This window comes from Coenobita brevimanus, chromosome 71 (genome assembly GCF_032717465.1).
Source record: "Coenobita brevimanus isolate Jiangsu-jjx chromosome 71, ASM3271746v2, whole genome shotgun sequence".
In the NCBI taxonomy this organism is placed as follows: Eukaryota; Metazoa; Arthropoda; class Malacostraca; order Decapoda; family Coenobitidae; genus Coenobita; species Coenobita brevimanus.
Genome location: NC_137024.1, coordinates 1,190,230 through 1,203,064, shown reverse-complemented (window position 1 = coordinate 1,203,064; position 12,835 = coordinate 1,190,230). Strand labels below are relative to the sequence as shown.

The 12,835-nt window shown below is 43.5% G+C and overlaps 1 protein-coding gene across 1 annotated transcript; it reads left to right on the top strand.

The window, feature by feature from the left end:
* Positions 1–5,201: 5,201 nt before the first annotated feature.
* Positions 5,202–11,771, top strand: LOC145406887 (uncharacterized). Its single transcript, XM_080278001.1, has 5 exons — positions 5,202–5,253; positions 6,873–7,230; positions 7,406–7,718; positions 10,009–10,151; positions 11,170–11,771. Coding segments are annotated over exons 1-5 (1,281 nt in total). The 5' UTR covers positions 5,202–5,252; the 3' UTR covers positions 11,636–11,771.
* Positions 11,772–12,835: the final 1,064 nt, after the last annotated feature.

Sequence of the window (12,835 nt, the reverse complement as noted above, 5' to 3'; positions counted from 1 at the left end):
CACACACACACACATTACCCATGCAGAACAGCCTTGAAAATCCATTAACTCTGGGGCGTGTTATCAATGGCCATGGAGATTTCGTTGCACCTCTTCCTCGGCGATTTATTTCATACAGTACACCTTTATATTCCATTCTACGCCACAGAGGCAGGCTATGTCGATATTGAACATATATATACTACATAAAAATGCACATGAAGTTGTAACACTCATAATAAATCGCCAGGAAAAAGGTCCTACGATGCCAACAGCACCATTCAGAATTCGGGCATGTGCGCAACGTGTCCTCATTGGTTTATTCTTCATGGTACACATTTCATATCCTCTTGTCTACTGTTGCTAGAAACTGTTGTGCAATATAAATGATAATAAAAAGAGATACAAGGGAATGTTAAATTGTAAAATGCAAAATAAATCGCTATGGAAGAGATGCTACGAAGCTTAGTAAGAATATCCTGACAAATAGGGTTTTTTCTCGTAGGTGGAACAAGAGCAAGGGAATATTATGCAGTATAGTCTTGATCTTCCTGTAACAAAGAAATGGACGGCAGTTGTTGCGCTCAAATGCCCTTTCTCGTCGGTTATTGAAGCTCCCTAACACCTTTTCCTAAGCTATTTATTTTATTACACCTTATTTTCATTTTCCGTGTTATATGTCCTTTCAATGTCGCCAGACTCTGCGTAAATAACGTACAAAAGGATATTAACCACCTATATCCAAAAATAAATTGCTTAGGAAGAGATGTTACGGAGCTTCCTTAAAAACGAGAATACGAGAGCGAGTGAACAATGCCCTCAAAAGTATCAATAATACTGTGCTAATATCCGTAAGCGTTGTGTGTGTGTGTGTGTGTGTGTGTGTGTGTGTGTGTGTGTGTGTGTGTCCACATTTGACTCCCTCGGATTTCGACGCGCCATATATCAAAAGACGCTGAACGACGAGCAGACAGTGATGGTGTAAATTATAAATCCGTGACAGCCAAGCCCACTTTTATGCCCGACTTTTCGCCAGACACTGGGAACCTTCTATAGGTCATACCGCTGGGTGGAACGAGCTGAAAGTTCTCATGGGCATGCCCGGTGTGTCAAAGCAGGACATATCAACTTAACTTTATTATCGTAGCGTGTCCATGCACTGAGAAGCCCGATAAGCGCTTGTGCAATACTGTGGTGATCGATGGTTTCACAACGAGTATTCTTGCCCTTCCAAACTTTAGTTAGGCAAATGTTTCCGAATGCACACTGTAATAATTACGTTATATAATATCTATCTATCTATCTATCTATTGCCAGACGCCTCAATCCCGTTTGGGGTGGCCACAAACAAATCGCCTCCAATTCGCCCTGTCCCCCGCCATTTCACTGCCCTGCTCCCAACTCACACACCCCTCTCTCATATACCTCTCCACCCCATCCCTCCATCTCATCCTCGGCCTCCCCCTCCCTCTTCCCCCCTCCACCTCACTCACATACACTCTCTTCGTCAGTCTTTCACCCTCCATCCTCTCCACATGGCCAAACCACCTTAGTGTCTTCCTCATAACGCTTCCTATCACATCCACATCCACACCACAACGCTCCTTTATATCCTCATTCGTCAGCCTGTTTCTCCATGTGACTCCACAGGCTTCTCTTAAATAACTCATTTCCACTGTTCTCACTCTTGACTTGTGTCCTTCCAACAACGTCCAAGCTTCACTTCCATACGTTAGAGTTGGTATCACAATACTGTCATGTAGTAACTTTTTCATTTCCATGCTGACTTCCCTGTTTCTTATCACTGCTTTCAAAGAACCAGCAACCTTTCTTCCCTGCTGTACCCTTTCAAGCACTTCACCCTCCAAACCTCCATCCTTACTCATTACACTACCCAAGTACTTAAATGTACTCACATTTTCCAATTCCTCACCATCCAATCTCGCTGTACATTCACTGACTTTACCTTTCTCAAAGACCATCACTTTACTCTTCCCTACATTTACCTTTAGATTCCGCTTCTTACACACTCTCCCAAACTCATCCACCAAGCCTTCCAGCTCCCCTTCGTCTTCACTCAACAACACAGTATCATCTGCAAACAACAGTAGCCTACAGGGAGTTTCCAAACACTACCCTCTCTCACCAGGGCCACTCCAACATCCACTACCCTACCTTGTACCTCTTTTATTACCCCATCCATGTACAGATTGAACATCCACGGAGACATGACACATCCCTGTTTCAACCCAACTTTCAAAGAGAAAAATTAACTTAGTTCACCATCCACACGCACTGCAGCCTTCGCACCATCGTACATACTCTTCACAGCATTCAACAACTTCCCATCTACTCCATATATTCTTAACACTTTCCACAATCCTTGTCTATCCACCCTGTCATATGCTTTCTCCAAATCCATGAAAGCCGCATACAACTTCTTTCCCTTCTCTAGAAACTTTTCCACTAAAGATCTAAGAATGAATATCTGATCTACACAACCTCTTCCCTTCCTAAAGCCTCCCTGTTCTTCTCCAACTAATTTCTCTGGTCTTTCTTTAACTCTGTCAATAAGTATCCTACCATACACTCTTCCTATTATATTAAGAAGACAAATGCCCCTATGATTACCACACACTTCTTTTTCCCCTTTTCCTTTGTACAAGGGAATAATTATACCTGACTTTCAATCCTCCGGGACTCTACCTTCCTCCCAGGCCAATCTGCACATCTTCCACATCCATTCTACTACTATCTCTCCCCCATGCTTCAGCATTTCACCACACACTCCATCAATTCCTGGGGCTTTCCCCGATTTATCTTTCTTCAATGCTTCCACAACTTCTATCCTACTGATTTCTTCCTGTCTTCTCACCTCCCTCCTTCTCCCAGCCATTCCCCAGCCACTTATACTCGCATTACTTCCATCCTCTATGTTCAACAATTCCTTAAAGTGTTCTCTCCATCTGCTCACTTTTTCTCCCTTCTCCACTAGTAATCTACCATTTTTATCTTTCACTCCCTTGCTAACTTCACTTCCATCCTGTCTTACTCTTTTCACCTCTTTCCAGAACATTTTCTTACAGTCCCTCCACTTTACACTCAAATTCCTTCCAAATTCCTCATCCACTCTCTTCTTACCCTCTCTTACTAATCTTTTCACCTCTTTCTTTCTACATATAGCTCTCTCTTCCGCCTCTCAACTTCTTCCACGCCCCTGTTTCTCATCCATTCATTGTATGCTTTCTTCTTTTGTGCCACAGCCTGTCTCACCTCTTCAGTCCACCATGCTGTTCCTTGCACCCCCCCTCCGTCTTCTCTTCCACACACCACATCACATGCTGCACGTATTTCTTCTGTAAATATCCTACACACACCTTCCACGTCTCCCATCTGCTCCAGTTCATATTTGCCCAATCGTTCCTCCACTTCTCTCTTATACTCTGCCTTTTTCTCATCCTCTTGTAACCTTTCCACTCTCCTTGCAACTACTCCTTCCTCTCGTCTTTCCCTTCTTCTATTCCTCCATCTTACTTGAATCTCAATTCTGGCCACCACCAAGTAGTGGTCAGAAAGTCCACTCCCCCAACCTCTATAAGCTCTTGCATCCATTACACATCTTCGCATCCTTTCATCCACACACACATAATCAATCATTGCCTTCCTTTCATTCAGTTCACCACCCACCCTTCTCATCACTTGCCATGTATACCTGTGGATCATTTTATGCCTGAAGAGGGTATTGGCTATCACCAACCCCCTCCCAGCACAAATGTCCACTAACGCACTCCCATTCTCATCTATCTCAACAGGCACACCCCACTCACCAACTATTCCATCCACCTTCACATTCCCAACTTTACCATTCATATCACCGATTAAAAACACTCTCTTATTCCTTCCAAACTTTTCCATGCACACTTCTACATTTGTCCAGAACTCTTCTGTCACTCTTCTAGCACGATCTTGCGTTGGCGCATACACACACACAATCGCCCACATTTGTATTCCAACTTTCAACTTTACCCACACAATCCTTGACCCAACTGATCCATACTGTCTTATGCTCTTCTTCCATCTTTTAATCACAACTATACATACTCCTTCTTTTGCCCTCTCATTCACACCTCCTCCTGCACATATACCCCATCCATACCCCCATTCTCTCACACTTTCTCCTCTCCATTTTGTTTCAGCTATTCCACATACATCCACTTTCGCACCCTCAAGCACCTGGACAATCTCTCTCTCTTTCACCTCATCATTCGCTCCTCTTACATTCCATGTACCCATTACCAAGTCCTTTGTCCGGTCCTGGGTCGTCATCGTTTGGTCAGTCCTTGTCCGAGGCTTCTTGTTTGTTTTTTTAGTTAGTTGTTTTCCGGGGAGGGGCACTAACCCTCCGCCAACCCTTTTAGTCGCCTTTTACGACAAGCAGGGATACTGGGGGAGTATTCTTGAAAAAAAAAAAAAAAAAACTACCCCCAGGGGGGCGAATATTTCATAATTTCGTCCACTGTTTCAAAATGTTTAGGCGGAAAAATGTACGGAGACTTCTCAAGGGCAATGCACTGTAAAATATTTAACTGACGTGTTTACTCGTGGACTAAGAAGGCTCCCTCGCCCAAGATCCAAAGACCTTGCCCTCGCCCTTCTTCCCCAGTTCACGTCTTTACCTCTACGTTTATATATTTCTGTAGGTTTAGTATTCAAAATTTGTCGATGCAAATGGATATATAACATACAAGGGGATAAGAAGCTGTTAGGCAAAAATAAATCGCAAAGGAAGACGTGCTAGGAAATTCTTAAGTGGATGAGATCCGACCTTTGAATACTAGCCTCAAAGCTCGTTGGAGATTCAGAGTGCCTTTTCCTTAGCGATTTATTTTGCTTATCGCACCTCAGTATCCCCCTGTAAGTGACTGTTACAAAACATTACGAAATGAAGTCGATGTAGGTAACACAGGCTACTAGGGACTTAATTAGAAGTAAAAGGAGAGATAAATCGCCAGGTTAGTAGGGACTTAGAAGTAAAAGAAGAGATAAATCGCCAGGTTACTAGGGACTTAAAAGTAAAAGAAGAGATAAATCGCCAAGGAAGAGGAATTGCAACACCTGCAGTAACAGCTGAATTGCCGGTGAAAAAGGGACACTCGGCAACTTTCTTCTACGACCTTGACGAAGTTGACGTGCTTTCAGCCTTTCACTCTCACTGGAGCCGTGAACGCATAAGGTTGTGCATCGCGATATCTCACTACTACTACTAGTTTAAGAGTAAGTGCATTAGTTATTTGGGAGCTGAATTACGTCTTATAGTTACGATATTTTGAACCGGTCGTAAGTATTATTGTGAATACTTGGGAGGGATTCTTAAATAAACTTAAAATTCCCTCGCTGCAGTGGCGCAGCTTGTTTTGGCGGAGTGACGCAGGTGTGATTTTGGCGGGAAGTACGGATGCGTAGAAGCTTTCCATATCTCTCGTCCTTTCTGGAAAAAAAAAAAAAAAAAAAAGTAGCTACGAGAGGTAAATATACGTGAAAATACTGTATATTTCTTTTAGTGGGAAGAGCAAGGGAAGGGCTAGAGTTAGGAGGGGGATTAGGCCGTATGTTCGAGAATAGGCCTACCAAGGCCTAAAGAATATTCTTTAGGCCTTGGGGCCTACCATGTCTGGTCCTCACCTCGCTGGCGGCGGAGGCAAGGGGCGCTAATGTCAGGGTTTCCGGTCGAGTAGGAGTAGTAATAGTAATGATGTGGTAGTGGTGGTGGTAGCAGCTTTCTGTTGTTGTAGCCCCAGGCTCATGTGAAATGTGAACTGACTGGATTACAAGCCTCAATTTCCTTCCTGCAGTTCCCCATCCTCCATTTGTGGAATAGAGAAGTAGCCGAATGACGTATGTATAACCGAGCAGTTGAGCCGCCTGGTTATATCAGTGCCACCACGTGAAGGTGTCCCTCTCCAGCACTTTTGGCTGTCGAGAAAATAATGTGCAAAATAAAATATAATGTAAATACAAACGGCTGTATTGTAAGTGGCATTTTGGACTCCGTAGCACCTTTGTCTGTGCAATTTATTTTGCTTATTACCCCTTAACATCCGCCTTGTATACATGGTGGTCAGCAAACAGCGCTCCACTAAGAACTCAGCTAGCGATATTTCATGCGTGGGGGTGACTGCTCAGGCTGTGTGTGTGTGTGTGTGTGTGTGTGTGTGTGTGATGTAGGATAGATATGCAGATTTAAAGATCGTTCGGTGATTATGTAATATGAGAACATTCGGCTGGAGGTCAAGGTCACAGGGCAAAGGTCATCGATTGGCCCTTTGAACGGGTGTGGGGAGTGGGTGTTTACTCGCTCCTCCTTGTGCGTTTTGAATGTAATGGATATTTACCTCCGCCGAGAAGGTTATGTTTTACCCCGCGTTTGTTTGTTTGTTAGGATTACACAAAAAGTTATGAACGGATTTTGATGAAATTTGTTTGAAGGGTGGGCCATGGGCCAAGGAAGACGTGATTAAATTTGGGGGCGGATCCGGGTCCGGATCCGGTTCAGGATCCATTTCCATGGTAATGGCATTGGCGGAGGTGTGCGCTCTGTGAGTGTGTTCTGCTTTATTATTATTATTATTATTATTATTGTTCTTATTGTTATTACTACTACTCCTATTACTACTACTACTACTACTACCACTACTACTACTACTACTACTACTGCTACTACTACTACTACTACTACTACTGCTACTACTACTACTACTATTACTACCACAAATGTTAACATGATCTGTATATAAAACAGATATAAATCTGTTTGGACAAATTATTTTTAAGGAAGATGTTTCAATGACTTGAAAGGCAACATAAATATCACCGTTTATTATGCACATCCTCAGTGTCTGCGGCACCCACCACCGACAACCGATGCCTGGTGACAGAGGCGCTGGTGAAGGCCACACTGAAAGCAGACAAAGGAGACTCTGTCAGCCTGGTCTCCTACAGGGTGGAGGATTTCACGAAGAAGGGCGACAACTATGGGTGTATCGTGACAGGCGTGATGGTGCGGTACAGAGAGGGCGGAGAGGAGAAGAAAACCAGTTACGTAGCTAAAATCACACATCCTTTGCCCCAGGTCCAGTCTGACAGCACAGTGGACTTTGTACACGATGGTTTTGTGAAGGAATCGACTTGCTTCATCGAAATAGCAAGCAAACTTAATGAGGCTTTGCGACAGCATGGGATTACGGACCTTCAGTAAGAATTGATTAGTATTATTATCAATATTATTGTTATCCTTATTACTATTATTATTATTATGATGCATTGTCTTCAGGTTATTGCAAGCTCTATGAAAGTCATATCGAACGTGACACAACGATATCCGTTCATTGGACAAAAAACTAATAACTCTCTCCCACGACACTGTCAGGTTTCCCAAGGGGTTCGCCTCGTGTCTGGAGACGAGGAAGGAGGCAATAATGATGGAAGACTTACGGCCTCGAGGATTTAAGATGTATGACAGACGGCGAGGGATGGATGTGCCCCACGCCACGCTGGTGCTGCAGGAGATGGGTAGGCTACACGCTGCGTCTGTCCTCATGGAAGCAGCACTGCCCAACAAAGACATGCAGAAAACTTGGCCAGTTCTTGTTGACATGTGGATAACGGATGAGGAGGCCCACTTATTTTTCAAAAGAATGATGGAGGAACAGATGGAAACTGTAGCTATGGTTATGGATAAGGTTAGTATTCCTAATTGCTCTCTCTCTCTCTCTCTCCCTCTCTCTCTCTATTATTACCAGCCGCAGTAGCGAAGCTGGTATTGTTTTCAGTTTGTCTGTCTGTCTGTGTGTTTGTTAGCATGATAACTTCACAACCGCTCAGGATATCATCACAAAATTTTACGGGTGTGTAGTAGGGATGAAAATCTCGTATGAGTTCGAAATTGGTGAAAGTAGGTCAAGGTCAGGGTCGTATTCCGGGCCGCGCTAGATATGTATCGGCTCCCTGCTGATGTGATTCCTCCCGTGGCCTCTAGTTATTATTATTAGTATTTTGTTACTAGGCCTACTACTACTACTACTATGACGACGACGACTACTACTACTACTACTACTACTGATGCTGAAAGTACACTGCTATTTTATTACTAGTTTACTATATTATCACTTTGTTTGTGCATTTCTTTATTTATCTGGGCACAAGCAACACAATGTCATCTGTTGTTGGGTCCACTCAGATGCTCTCACAGGAAGGTTTAAAACACCTTAATTTTTACCGACATTTTCCTTTTCTTTCCAGTTATTATTTAGTTTGTCTTTTGTATTGTGTGTGTGTGTGTGGAGAGAGAGAGAGAGAGAGAGAGTTTATGTATGTTCGTGTGTGTGTTGTGAGAGTTCCCTACAGCAGCATGTATAGGTATTGGTTTAAAATTTGCCTGGAGTTGTAGCCATCCACTCTTCTGGTAAAGCGATAATCTGGGGTGTTTTGGTTCTGTCCCTGCACTATAAAAACAAAATTGAACTTCCAATTCCAACTTGGCCCAAAATTGCCATCTCCCCAGTTTGAAGGCCTAGCTGCAACACTACAGTAGATTCTGGTGCTAGTCACAAAGATGTGCTAAGGAGAAGATGTAGAGCCGTAATATTGTCTTTTTGAGCCACTGAGCTATGTAATTTTCAAAATTCTGGGCCAAATTAGATTAAAAACAATAGAATGAATTTTCTTAAGGGTGATTACGGTCGGGCCCAACCCGGCCCGACTGTAACGCTTTTGACAAGCTACATCTCAGCACCACTACGTCGATCACTGCGTGGTTTGCACCACTTGATAGCTAAATTCTTTAGGATTTGTTTTTGACAGGTTTCATCACACCCAGGAGGAGCACGTGGCACGTGACACTCGCCAAGCGAAGCATGTCGAAAATCTTCAGAAGAGGGCCACAGGCCAGACAGTTTGTCGTAAAGGCATAAAATAGGTAGATAGCCATCAGTATACTCTAGGCATCCTTGGGGTGTAAGGCAACATTTCGGTGCTTTCGGATTTAAATGGCCTCGCTCGTACCTCGCCGACAAAGGCGTTTTACTTTAATATTAAACCTTCCATTATGGCCATAATCTGGCATCGATAAATTACAGAAGGATATTAACCAACAATATCCAAAAATAAATCGCTAAGGTAGAGGTGTTAGGGAGCTTCCTTATCCGACGACAATACGTGGCATTGTTCACGTTATCCAATCAATTACCAAGGCCAGTAGTCTCGTTCAGCAAGGAGGCTCCCCGTCACCTCTTCCTTAGCAATTTATTTTCCAAACTAGCCATTAATATCCTGTGTTTTCCTTGCATATATCTTTTTAATATCGACATAGACTGCACGAGTAACACACAAGAATATAGCAACGAGACAGAATCAGAAATAAACGGGTAAGGAAGAGGTGTTAGTGAGCTTCCTAACTACACGAGAATACCGCCTGAAGATTGATAATTCGATGATCTACCCCTTGACTTAACACTTTTGCTTGTAGGCAGTGTCTGGAGATTTCTTGACGCCCATTCTTTACCGATTTACTCTGCACTGTTCACCCTAGTATCCTCTTGTTTGAGAATATCACACAATACTCTGTTCACCTTAACCTGGTCTAGATTTTCGTCCTGTTGCAGCTTATATCACGTGGCTGAATGACAAAGACACTAATACGGAGTTACATCCTTTCCACAGCACTTCTTCGTGACTTGAAATTGGCCTAGAGTTTCATGCAGCTTTTGTTTATGTAGCTTAGTGACAAAAAAAAAAAAAAAGTGCAGTATTTCTCAGGTGGAGGGGGGAAGAGGGAGGGGGAGGCCGAGGATGAGATGGAGGGATGGGGTGGAGAGGTATATGAGAGAGGGGGGTGTGAGTTGGGAGCAGGGCAGTGAAATGGCGGGGGACAGGGCGACTTGGAGGCGATTTGTTTGTGGCCACCCCAAACGGGATTGAGGCGTCTGGCAATAGATAGATAGATTTCTCAGTATTCTTTTTTCCTCCTTCAAGATTCCGAATTATGAGAACGTGGCGAAGTGGATCAGGGACACCAAGGAGGCTAACATGGACATCTTATTGGACTGTGTTCGTGTGGAGTCTAAATTTGCAGTGTTAAACCACGGGGACTGCTGGATCAACAATATTTTGTTCAGGTACGTAGCATCATCATCACCATCATTGTCGCCGTTGTTGTCATCATGGCCATCATCATCATCGTCATCTTCATCACCATCGTCGTTATCGTTGTTATCATTATTATCATCGTCATGGTCGTCGTCATCATCATCACCATCATCATTGTAATTCCACCAGTATATGCAGTGCCACATGAGATCCCCTGCAAAACCACACCACTCAAGTAAAAGCTGCGTGGGCAGGTGTGCCATGTACGAATGCACATACTGTATACAACTCCAACACTTGCTGCACCCACGTTCCATGTGCCTTGATCGCCCGCTCATAGGTGTCCTCTGAGAGTAGCTGTCCCCACTTTGCCAAAGGTGTGGGCACAACTCACGTGGCTGCCACCAAGCCTTGCTAGCAGTTGGAAGGAGATAAATCAAGCCCTTCGCTACCTGCTAGGCAGACTTCTCCTCTCACCTTGTGGAAACCTCCGCCTCTCCCTTCTATCCTTCACATTCGTTGACTTAGCCATATCCAGCCCCACCTGCCCTGCATTTACCTGCTTTTCCAGATTCACAATGAATATCGTTTGATAAGGGCGTCGTCGAGAACGTGAAAAAGGCCGAGTTAGATTGGTTTTTATTTTTATGTTTATGACTAGAAGTTTAAAATGACATTTGAACATCTACATTAAACTGAAATAAAAAAAAGAGGAATTTTTCACACCCTCTCCCACCTACCGTTACCACACGCTCAGTTTGTCTCATGCACATTCATGCGCTCGATTTCTCTCAGATTGAACTCGCCAGATATAATTATATCCCGCAGTCTCAGTTTCATCTGCTGTATATCATTCGCATTCACTCGATTGTTTTTGCTCACACTTATCATCCTCATTCACTGACGTAATGTTATTTGGGGGAAAAAAATCATTCTTTAACTCTTATTCACACCTTTTTTTTTCCCCTCTGCGGTCACCCAGTCAGTCATAAGTACTTACTGACACAGATAAAACCCCATATTAATTTTTCAACTTGTGCCCGCCAGATATGATGATGATGGTAAACCCGTGGAGGTGATGCTGGTGGACCTGCAGATTATGCGTAAAGCCTCTGCTGCCCTCGACCTTAACTACTTCTTTTACTCCAGCTTCATTGGCCCTGTTCGTAAAGACAACCTGCAGGAGTTCCTCAAGACCTACTACGATTCGTTCAGTGGGGTATTGGCCGATGCTGACTTTCCTGTTCCCTTTACGCATCAAGAGCTTCACGAAGAGTATCGACGCCGGATGATCTTCGGCTGTTTGCTTGGGTTAATAGTCATTCCACTTGTCTTAAGTGAACCTGAAGACGTTGCTAACATGATGGAAATGCTGGACGAAAAGGGAGAAAAGTTTTTTGAGGAAAGAAAGAACGTTATAATGAAAATGAGTGAGAGGTCTGATGGACTGCTGAGACCTCGATTACTTGACATGTTCGACGAAATGGTGGAAGCTGGAATTATACCAGCGTAACTTAACAGAGGGACGTAAGCTGTATGTCACTTGACAGGAGGGTGTAAGATGGGGGGAGGGCAGCGAAATCGCAGGGGACAGGGCGACATGGAGGCAATTTGTCTGTGTCCACCCCTTAAGGGACTGAGGCGTCTGGCTGTGGATAGATAGCTAACAAACAACAGCATACATATATAAGCAATAATGTATGTGTATTTAGATTGTAGTTCTGACTTAAGAAAATGTTTATAAAGGGCATTTTTGGCATGAATACTGCATCTACCCAACTGTGATCTCTACACCAGTAAATAAAGACTATAGGCTAACATGTATACCAGTAAATATATAACAACATATTCTGAAGAGTATGCCTCGATATCCTCATGTTTGTTATTAATATGAACTACATCAACACTATTGTTTTCATTCATTTAATAAAGAACCAAAAGCCAGGAACCCGCAAATTCTTCCCTCCAAGAAAAAACAAAAACAAGATAGCAGAGAGCCAAATTCAAGATCCGTTCATTTCGAAATGCCTGGACACACTGCGTTTGAAAGACGAGATCATAGGCAGTAGGACATAGTACAGACAAAGGGAGATAGTTCCAGAGTTGACCTGTTGCATTCATGAAGGACTGGGAGTAACGGTTAAATCTTGCATTAGAGAGTTAGACAGAAAAGGGATGAGAGTCTGTTAACTACGCGCCGGCCTTAGTGGTGGTGGGATGCAAGCAAACAGTTCAGCGGAGCAGTGACCACTGAAGCAGCGACAGAAAAGAGATAAAGGATATTAACCACTTATATCTAACAATAAATAGCTAAGGAAAAGGTGCTAGGAAGCCTCCTTAAGCGACCAAAATACTGGTCATAGAAATGTTTTGCACACTGTTTTCTTGGTCCTTTTCTCAAATAATAATAATATAATAATGGATACGACAGGGAATTCATTGTAAATACCTTTGAGAATCCCGCCCGTATCATCGCTCCTTAGCTTTCTCGTCCTGCTCTTAACCTTTCCCAGGAACCAGAGGGCAAACGCACTTTCTGTACCATATCAATGGTGAGTTCAGAATATTACTTCCTTATAAATATGTGAGCATATAAGGTGTGTCCTCATAAAAATATAAGGAGAGGGTGCCATCTGGTGCAGCACACTGTTGCCAGGGTTGCCAAGGTCGCGGTTTTCCCGCCAAATTGGGCTCGTTTTGAAGCTCTTCCGCG